This window comes from Bison bison, unplaced genomic scaffold, assembly GCF_000754665.1.
Source record: "Bison bison bison isolate TAMUID 2011002044 unplaced genomic scaffold, Bison_UMD1.0 scf7180017864371, whole genome shotgun sequence".
Classification (NCBI taxonomy): Eukaryota; Metazoa; Chordata; class Mammalia; order Artiodactyla; family Bovidae; genus Bison; species Bison bison.
Genome location: NW_011494943.1, coordinates 217228 through 228299, shown reverse-complemented (window position 1 = coordinate 228299; position 11072 = coordinate 217228). Strand labels below are relative to the sequence as shown.

Below are 11072 nucleotides of genomic sequence, written 5' to 3'. Positions count from 1 at the left end.
AAGAGAAAGTTATAATCCATCTTTGACCAAAAACAAAGGTTATCTATTAGCAAATTCACTATTTTGATTATTTAGGTTTATTTTGTGTGTGTGTGTGTGTGTGTGTATGTGCGTGTGTGTGTACAGACAGATTATATATAATTTTTTAGTCTAAGAACCTATCCTGGTTGGAAAAAAAATAAATCACCAGTCTGAAAAAAAATGATACAACAAGCATCAAAAATGTACATTATCAAATATTCCCCAGATGCAAACATCCCAGGCCTGGCTCACTGCTGTCGCTCACACTGCACACAGGAATCTGTGGACAGGGTGAGGAACCTATGCCCTTTCCTGAGGGGGAGCAGAGTGAGAATCTCCCTGCTGTCTCGACGTGCAGGAGTAAACGCTGCTCCCGCCGCCAGCTCCGAGCTGGGGACCCTGCTTTCACTCCACAGCAGAGAACACAAACGCTTTCTCAACAGAACGGCTTGCTATAAACGCTCCAGGTTATTTAGCCTCCTGTGAGTTGGCCCAAGAACCTAACCTCTATTTCTCTGAATAGCAATGAGTTCCAAACAGTCTGTTTATACAACTTTCTATGCAACTTGTTTCTAGGTTGGAAACTTTCTAAATCTTACTGATGGACAGGAATCACCACCACCACTACCTTCATCGTGGTCTATTCAAATAAATGGCTGTGCTGACAATACAAGTATCAGTAACTGTTGTCTGTTTAATGACAGTGGCCCAAGCATGATGTGGACACATGCGATTTTCTCCCTGTTTAGGAGAACTTGTGCTTTTTGTTCTATAAGAATAATTAAAAGATGTCTATGTAACTACAGGATCGAATTGGAAAAACTGAAACTAGTGAAAAAAATCTACTGTTTCTGTTAGATAACTTTTTAATTAAATATAGTTAGGCTTAAATCAGGAATTGAATAAATCCTGAAATTGTTATACTACAGCTTAAGCTAGTAAAAGAAACCTAAATTAGTCAAACTGATTTAGCCTGGGCCTTGGTTGTCTAGCGTCTAAAATAACCCTCCATGAGTTGACATGAGAATTAAAGTATAAACAATGCCAAAAACAAATCAGGTAGCTGACTTCCAATAAATGTACTACACTCTTGCTCTTCAAAGCCATTCTTTACTCTTCACAAAACTATACTGTTTAGGAGGTTTGGGTATTTAATTTACGTGGCAAATATGCAGAGTATAATCATAAAGTAATGAGACTGATTGTTAAATAAACATACCAAAATTTACATTGCAAATAAGTGTTGTTCCATCAAAGAAGTCAGTTGAGAGGAAATATAACTCATTCCAATGGATGCAGCCACTGTTCAAAACATTTTTGAAACTCTGCTTTTGTAACTGCCCTCACCAGCCAGCTATGAGCTGCGTGCACAAGAAAAATAAGTCTCATTACATGAGAGGCACGTCTCTCTCTCTCTCTCTTTTTTTATACCCCTAATGGTATTGCTCAGTTTGATAACCTACCTTATTTACCAGACATGTCTCCAAAAGATTTTGAAGCTTTTCTAAAATTAAATCTACCTTCAAAAGAGAAAGTTTGGCCATTGTTCATTTTTTAAGATAAACAGAGGTTTATCAAGGGCCTCCAGGTGCCTATGCCCTGGGCCAGGTGCCAGGAATACAAGGGGAAGGGAACTGTCTCTACCTTTCAGAAATGGAAAAGAACTTGGTACTGGCTCTGAAAGCAATTCCAAAAGGAGAGAGCAAAAACGGGTTGAGCAATGTCGACAACTGTAATATAAGAACAAGAAATGAATGTCCTTCCAAAGCAACTATCTTAAAGTGACACACATTCTGATGGTTAAGCTTTGCCATATTTATCAGAACTTTTTGTTACCTTATATCTGTACTTTCTATATTTGATTTTACATAGTTCCTATAATTAAATATAATAATCTTAATAGTATGTCAAAAAAACTATCCTAATTGTTGTCTCTACACTGTATTAATGCACAAGTATTTTAAAATTATATACTTGAGAAAACTGTAAAAAAAAAAAAGCTGTCCAACTTTGAATTTCTCACGTGATCAATATTAAATACCATCTGATCAATCAGAGAACAAGACAAAGTAACAGCCACTGAAATGTCTGAAGCAGGGATGGGTAATGCTTTCTGTGTGAAGGCCAACAGTGACGTCTCAGGCCCCAGCCGTGCATCTGTCGCGACTATTCAGCTCCGCTGCTGAAGCACAGAGGCGTCCGAAGAAAATATAGGGAGTGAGTGGGCACGACTGTGTTCCATCCGATAAAACTTTATTCACTAAGACAGTAGGCCAGATATGGCCCACACGCCAACGCCTGGTCTAAACTGAACACAGAAGCCCTGTGCAGTCACTCTTTCTGGGTCTGGAGTCAGCATACCAGGTTCGAGGTCCAGCTGACAGAGGTACTGGGAAGTGTTCAATGTAACAACCACCACTCGGTGTTTCAGAATATCTTCTTTCTGTGGCATCTGAAAGGTGGAATGTGCGCTTGAGATCAAACAGTACTGATGCACAACTGGGTGGACAGTCTTCACCCAGCGGTTTCTGAAATATACCCTATAAAAGAAGATAACATGTCCTGTTTATACTTATCTACATCTTACTGTATCTGATTATCAAAATACTGAGAGTATCATTTTAAGACAATACCTGGAATTTAACAAATAAATCTGATAACTGTTATCAGTCTACTGGATTAGAATTTAACATACAATGGTGACTTCCCCCAGAATGAAGCAGAAAGTACATACACTATGATAGGAAAAATATCAAATGATTTTAAGCGTTCAGATTAATTTTACAACAGAATGACACAAAGGGTTTCATAAGCATTGGTTTTCTTTTTAATTGAAAACATTTCCAATTACTTTTTTCCCTGGAATATCTTACAAAAATAACATTTTAATTATCTATGCTAATAAAAAACAATGAATTGCATACTTACAAGAGATTTCAAAAGTTACTTGCATTTTCACTTTAGAATACAGTCTTACACCTATATTTAAGCAGATCTTTATCTAAAGTTCTGGAGATTTAAAAATAAATTTAAATTCTGGACAACCAGAAAATCTTAAAAGCATCTCTTCTATTAATTGCAAAACAAAAATATAAATAGGACTCATGCAACAGATTACTAAGATGGTATAGAAACATCTCATCCACCTTCCTCCCATCTCTTAACTCACACCATCACAAAGATCCACTGGGTACCTATCCACTACAGCCCAGTACAGAGGCAAATCACATGGCTTGCAAGCTTTCATAAAGACTTTGGGTTTACTGTGATTTTAACTGAAAGCCATAGGAGAGTTGTAACAAGGCACATGTCATGTGACATGACTTATGTTGTTAAAGGACTGCTCTGTTTCTGTAGACAGAATACACCGTTCCGGAGGCAGGGAAGACGGCTGGACAGCGGGGTGCCGGTAAACGCTGCACAGTCAGCTCTCAGGCGCAGGGGGCACGGCCTGATCTGTGCTATAAACCTCGCTATCAGGGCCCATTTCAAGCTACCAACATGATGCTACTGAACATGAACCTGGGCAGACATGCACATGACTGGCTCTCACAAACCAGCACGAGCGGCTCCACCACACCACAGACTATGAGAGGCAGGGGCAGGGACCACAGCAGGGAGGCCCGTTAGGAGGCTAGGCTAAGGACCTGGATAAGAGAAACCAAATGTGTGAAGCAGGGTGGTAACAACAGAGACGTGAAAGTGGTCAGATGCACTGTACACTCTGAGAGGAGCACTAACAGGATTACTGATATACCAGATGTGGCATTTAAGAGAAAGGTGATTCCATGGCTTTGAAACTAGATGCATGGCAGTGGTGATGAAACGGAAGAACAAGTCTGGGGTGGGAAGTGAGAATTCAGTCTTGAATATATTTAGTAGCAGACACCCAAGTAGAGATATCCAGCAAGCAAAGGCATTTGTAAGGGTGGAGAATGCCCTAGATGAGAAAATACAATAGAGTTAAACCTGAAGACTAGAAGAGCTCGCCTGGAGAACAGAGTAGTTAGAAAGGAAACTAGCTGGAAGAATGGTCAAGGGACCATCTCGACAAGCAGAGACTGGGCAAGGAGAGGTGCAGGGGGAGACCAGGCAATGGAGAGGCGCAGAGGGGAGACTGGGCAATGGAGAGGCGCAGTGGGGAGACTGGGCAACGGAGAGGCCCAGAGGGGAGACTGGGCAATGGAGAGGCGTCAGGGAAGACTGGGCAATGGAGAGGCGCAGGGGGGAGACCGGGCAACGGAGAGGCGCAGGGGGGAGACTGGGAAACAGCAGTCAATGAAGCAGGAGAGAACTCAGGTGATGGTGGGGTCCGGTCAGGGAATGTACACTGCCATGGCAGTAAATTGTGCGGTCATTTTCCGGGCCCATCAAGTCACTTGCAGTGGCACCTCACTCTCTGGCTGCGTCCTTCCTGAAATGCCCTCTTCTCCCGGCTGCCAGGACTCAGCCTCCCCTGCTCTCCTTCCTCCTGCTCCCCCTGCTGGGGTTTCTCAAGGCTGAGTCTTTAGCGCTCTCCCCTATCATCCCAGGCCCAAGCCTTCAATTACTACCAATGACCACCCTGATGACTCCTCTCTTCAGCCATGACCTCACCTCAGCTCCAGGATGCATATCTAACTATTTGACAGCTGTCTCTTCTAGAATGTTTCAAAGGCAGTTCAAATGTAATACGTACGAACGCTAATCTCATGATCTTCTAAAATGTGTTCTAACCCTCCTTGAAACAATTAAAACTGGTTGTCTTTTTTTTTAAGCAAAGCAAAAAAGAAAAAAGGATTTAATAAATGTCCCTAATTTATAATTATAATAGAGGAAAGTAAAGTAATGTATTTTAAAAACATTACTATGATAGGAAGGACTGTGAAAGTAACCAATATCATTCCTAAAAGATGTAAAAATCTTAAACATGTTTTAGGCTTTAATAAAAAATATTTAAGATCAGCGAGTCAGAATTTATTTTTAAATATATGAAAAACCTAATTTTACAAATTATCTGAATAAAAACACTTAAAAATTATAACTCCATTAATATTAACTTCAGTGTGTGTATTTAAGCATATAAATTACCAGAAATTAAACTCGAAAATGTTAGTATTTATCTCTGATTGGTAAGATTACAGATAATCTTTATTTTCTTCTTTATGTTTTTCTATATCTTCTTAAATGAACACTTCATTATAAAACTGAAAAAGTAGTTTTCAAATTATTTATCTGATCTAACTCCAGGCATTGCTTCTTCCTCAAAGACAGAACAAAAATAGAAGCTCTGAGCCTCAACACTGACTTTCTGTAGTTACCCCGGAAAGTGTCCTCAAAGCTGAAGCTAGTGAGAATACAAAGTTTGATCATCAGCCCTCTTTCCTGAAAAATACAAGTTAGTCTAGGGCTAACTTTAAAAAGACTTAAATCTTTTCTCAGTACTTTCATTTTGTGAAACATCTAAGGCAGACACCATCTAGAAGATCATTTAAAACACACCCAACAACATTTTTCACCCACTCCAGTGTTCTTGCCTGGAGAATCCCAGGGACGGAGGAGACTGCTGGGCTACCGTCTATGGGGTTGCACAGAGTCGGACACGACTGACATGACTTAGCAGCAGCAGCAACATTTTTCAAAACTGGAGAACTGACACTTCCAAGTTCATAGTATAAAATGTAAAAGTGATACCAACTAAGCAATTTACATATTTTTAGAAACAAACTGTCTGCACATCCCACAAGAATTATAATGAAATTTAAAACAAAAGACTGTCTGGTAATATATTATTTCAATTCACTGAAATTTTATTTATGTATTCAATACATATGTAATGAATACCCCCAAAATATTATTACTTAAGATACTACAGAATCAGAAAGATCTGGTCTATTTATTTAAAAATCTTTATAAAATAATATTTTATATCTGTCCAGGAAACACTACACTTTCTCCACAGATAGCCTTCATGTAATAGGTAAGAACTCGGCCAGAATCAGATACTGATCTTCAGAACCATATATAGAAACAAGCTATGTTTTCCTTTCTATTCCATTTTAAAATCTTCTAACAAAGTAGCAAGTAAACACTGAAACTAAATGTCATTAAAGTAGATTCTAAAACCTCCATTCCTAAATAATTTAAGGTCCTGCTGCTGCTGCTGCTAAGTCGCTTAAGTCGTGTCTGACTCTATGTGACCCCATGGACTGCAGCCCACCAGGCTCCCCCGTCCCTGGGATTCTCCAGGCAAGAACACTGGAGTGGGTTGCCATTTCCTTCTCCAATGCATGAAAGTGAAAAGTCACTATGGAGAACAGTGTGGAGATTCCTTAAAAAACTGGAAATAGAACTGCCTTATGATCCAGCAATCCCACTGCTGGGCATACACACTGAGGAAACCAGAAAGGAAAGAGACACGTGTACCCCAATGTTCATCGCAGCACTGTTTATAATAGCCAGGACATGGAAGCAACCTAGATGTCCATCAGCAGATGAATGGATAAGAAAGCTGTGGTACATATACACAATGGAGTATTACTCAGCCATTAAAAAGAATACATTTGAATCAGTTCTAATGAGGTGGATGAAACTGGAGCCTATTATACAGAGTGAAGTAAGCCAGAAGGAAAAACACCAATACAGTATACTAATGCATATATATGGAATTTAGAAAGATGATAACAATAACCCTGTGTACGAGACAGCAGAAGAGACACTGATGTATGGAACAGTCTTATGGACTCTGTGGGAGAGGGAGAGGGTGGGAAGATTTGGGAGAACGGCATTGAAACATGTAAAATATCATGTATGAAACGAGATGCCAGTCCAGGTTCAATGCACAATAGGGATGCTTGGGGCTAGTGCACTGGGACGACCCAGAGGGATGGTATGGGGAGGGAGGAGGGAGGAGGGTTCAGGATGGGGAGCACATGTATACCTGTGATGGATTCATTTTGGTATTTGGCAAAACTAATACAATTATGTAAAGTTTAAAAATAAAATTAAAAAAAAAAAAGAAGTTACTCTCTAAGAAAAAAAAAAAGAAAGTGAAAAGTGAAAGTGAAGTCGCTCAGTCGTGTCCGACTCTGTGCGACCCTGCCAGGCTCCCCCGTCCATGGGATTCTCCAGGCGAGAGGACTGGAGTGGGGTGCCACTGCCTTCTCCGATTTAAGGTCGTGAGTGCGTGCTAAGTCGTTTCAGTTGTGTCTGACACTGTGACATCATAAACTGTAGCCCGCCAGGCTTCTCTGTCCAGTGGAACTCTCCAGGCAAGAATACTGCAATAGGTCACCTTGCCCTCCTCTAGGGCATCTTCCTGACCCAGGGAGTGAAACTGTATGGCTCCTGCATTGGCAGGTGGGTTTTTTTTTTTACCACTAGTGCCACCTGGGTGGAGAAGGCGATGGCACCCCACTCCAGTACTCTTGCTTGGAAAATCCCATGGATGGAGGAGCCTGGTGGGCTGCAGTCCATGGGGTCGCGAAGAGTTGGACACGACTGAGCGACTTCGCTTTCACTTTTCCCTTTCACGCACTGGAGAAGGAAATGGCAGCCCACTCCAGTGTTCTTGCCTGGAGAATCCCAGGGACGGGGGAGCCTGGGGGGCTGCCGTCTCTGGGGTTGCACAGAGTCGGACACGACTGAAGCGACTTAGCAGCAGCAGCAGCGCCACCTGGGAAGCCCAATTTAAGCTCAACTCCTGATAACTATAGAATTTTATATGTTTTAACCCTAAGTGTGCATATTTAAACACATTCACTGCTTTCACTGCTTCCTCGTTATGGCCGTTCTCTGCCTTTATCGCGCGTGCTAGGCCCCTCTAAACTACAGGGTGAGAGGGCAAGGTTGCCACTGTCACTTTTACTCCACAGACAACACATCTTCAAGGTCATATGTGGACAATGAGTGTCCCCTGGTGTCCTCTCCCCTGAATCCTGGGACAACTCAGATAAAGCTGATCTCCCCAGAGTGCTCAGCCATTCTAATTTTCTCTATTCTAGCTCCCACACCTCTCATATTTGTTGTCCATTAGGAATATCATTAATTAATCTCACGTAATATGATTACTGGGCTTCCCAGGTGGCTCAGACAGTAAAGAATCTGCCTGCAATACAGGAGACCAGGTTCGATCCCTGGATCGGGAAGATCCCCTGGAGGAGGAAATGGCAACCAACTCCAATATTCTTGCCTGGAGAATTCCATGGTGGGAATTGAGAATTTCCGGTGGGCTAAAGTCCACGGGGTCGCAAAGAGTTGGAAATGACTGAGCAACTAACACTCGCTATAACAGATGGTCCTAAGAAACTCTAACATTTCAATGTACTAACTTTTCTAGGAAACACATTCACAAGTCAACATCTTTCCTCAACATAAAACTATGGTGAAAATATAAGACCACATAAACAAAATAAATGGGGAGGCCAAGCCTTTTCTTATTTTATTCCACTTACTAAATGAAATAACATGAAATTTTTATTTAAATACATTTAAGTATCTTTTGCCAGAGGGCAAGTTTCTGTACTTGGCCACCCTACTGGAATATGTTGGATTATAACTCATCAAACATAATTTTACACAGGAAAAGCCAAACACAATGCTAGTCAATTAATGGATTTCAGTGTTTATCACCAACAGCTGTCATGCCCCCAAGGCCAAATGACCTATGGTGGGTCAGCCGAGAGTGGAGGGGCCTTCACCCCACTGTTTCCAAGCCGAGTACAATGATAAGTGAGACTGTCACACTTCCTACATAACACACATATACAAACACACAGACATAAGCACACACACAAGCTCTACCAACAATAAAATCTCTTCTCTCCACTGAAGTAAGAACACGCATAGCAAAAATGCTATTGCTAACTCAATTTCACTTATGAGCTAAAAAAGATTAGAATATGAAGCAAACTAGTTACTGATTAATTTATCCACTGGTAGATACCACATTTTCATTTATAGTGATTGTATGCATGTGATATTTTCTTATCAAATAAAACTGAATTTTACTTAAAATAATGATCTCTTCTCTCATCCGTCTTGAGAGTAGGAACAGCACAGCGTAAACGCCTGTGCTAACAGGCCAGGCCACTTTCTTCTCTTTTGTTCTTCTTCATGGAATTGTTACCTCATTCAAATGGCTTTGCTTATGGTTATTAAAGAATTAAATAGTGTAACCTCATTTTTCCATGCCTACGCTCAGCTAGAAATAAAAAGTTAGTGCATTATGATTCAAAAGTGTGGTTAGAAATTAATTTTTAAACAATAATTGTATTTGAACAACACAGGGCATGACATATTAGTTTGTAAAATGGCAAAACTAAATATTAATTCATATAACAATGAAAGCAAATGGTATAATAAATAACCATTTAATGACTCTTTATTGTTTTCTGAAGAAAAGGATTTTATTCCCCCACAATCCTGTATTTAAGAACATTTCATATCCATACACACTTAGAGGACCCACATTAACCTAGAATTTTCTTTGACAGTTTATCTCTTAAATGATAGCAAAGAGTTGTAAATACCAGTCAGTTACATTTTGTTGCAGCAATCACTTCAATTTCAAGCTTCTCTAATGTATAGTGACTATTAAATTACCTGCATGATCACAGTCAAAATTTTATTTCCATACTGAACTATCACTGCATGACTACTCTGCCATGCAAAATATACTACAAATTTAATTAAAATTGGTATAATCATAAATGTATTATTTTGTCATAGTAGTTTTTAGAGGAACACATCAAAACTGGCTTAGATTGTAACAACATTTCTTTACATACAAAACTTAAAAAAGGATGTCTTTCTCTTAATGTTTAAGAAATGAATGGTCAAAGATTTTAAAACTTTTCCTTAAATAGTTTCTTCAAAAGGCATAACCTCCAAATGCCAATGCATAGTTAAAGATTTTGGTTTTCTCAATGTTACTGAAATCTTGATAGACACCTTTTCTTAAGAATAATAAAGTATGATACAGATACATAATAAGCCTTAAAAAAATACCTGAGAGGTCTTGCCTGGGGATTGCCTGCTTCTACATATGGATGTAAATAATCCTTTATGTAGAGATCAGCAGCACTATTAGAATGGGTGCAAATGAGAATCCTGCTGAAATAAATGGTGCAAATAAAAAGAATGATACAACACAAAACTATTCAAGCAGTATAACACCAAAAAAAAAGCAGTGGCCATTTTAATATAATACATTTCCCTCAACCTACTCAGTAACCTCTAACATATTCAATTACTCTTTTAGGCAATTATTCTTAAAGCTTAATTACTCTCTAAGCTGTAAAGGAGACAACTTCCCCCAAATTATTTTTAAATCATATAAAATTATTTTTTAAAAACCCAACCCTTTTAACTCTAATATTTATCACAACTCTTAGCAGACTCAGCATTTTGATGACTATTTAAAAGCTACCATTCTCTATGTTACCAATTTTTTAAAACAAGATGTTTTCAGAAAATTCAAATTTTAGTGCTTTGGGGTCCGAGTGTGGGCTCTTTTGGGGTCTTTTTATAATTTTATTTTTAAAATCTTTACAAGCAAGATGAAAACTGTCTTGCTAGCCCTTGCTCTGTTTTCACAACAAGGACACGAGCTGTGCCCTGCTGATGAGGTCAGAGCACGCGCACGGCCATCTTACCTGGTCTCCTGTTGCTGGAGAATGTGCTTGACGGCCTGAGCTAGAGTGAATGTTTTCCCCGTCCCGTATGGGCCGATGATGAGGACAGGAGGCAACTGTATTGAAAGTGGGGTGGTAATGGCCAGAACAGCCTCTTTCTGTTTTGCATTTAGCCGAGGATCCAACTGTTCGTCCCATTGCCTAAAGAAAATTAAAATCTAAGTTATTTTAAACATAACACGACATATAGGTATCCTGAATTTCAATGAACCATTAAAAATACGGAAATAACATAGCACCTATAACACCAAATGCTTATTCTAAAACTACATGTCAAAACTTCCCCAGGGACTTCCCTGGTGGTCCAGTGGCTAAGACTCTGAGCTCCCAGTGCAGGGGGCCCAGGTTCGATCCCTGGTCAGGGAGCTAGATCCCACA

The 11072-nt window shown here is 39.8% G+C and overlaps 1 protein-coding gene across 5 annotated transcripts in view; it reads right to left on the bottom strand.

Annotated features, from left to right (window-relative positions):
• Nucleotides 1-11072, bottom strand: part of HELZ (helicase with zinc finger) — a 146220-nt gene that overhangs the window by 62877 nt on the left and 72271 nt on the right. For 4 of the 5 annotated variants that reach the window (XM_010856052.1, XM_010856050.1, XM_010856051.1 and 1 more), the window contains 3 exons: nucleotides 10656-10835; nucleotides 10009-10113; nucleotides 2383-2561 (listed from right to left, as the gene is read on the bottom strand). In XM_010856052.1, the coding sequence (XP_010854354.1) occupies nucleotides 2383-2561; nucleotides 10009-10113; nucleotides 10656-10835 (464 nt within the window). The remainder of the gene's footprint in view (nucleotides 1-2382; nucleotides 2562-10008; nucleotides 10114-10655; nucleotides 10836-11072) is intronic. The other variant, XM_010856053.1, reaches the window with a different exon arrangement.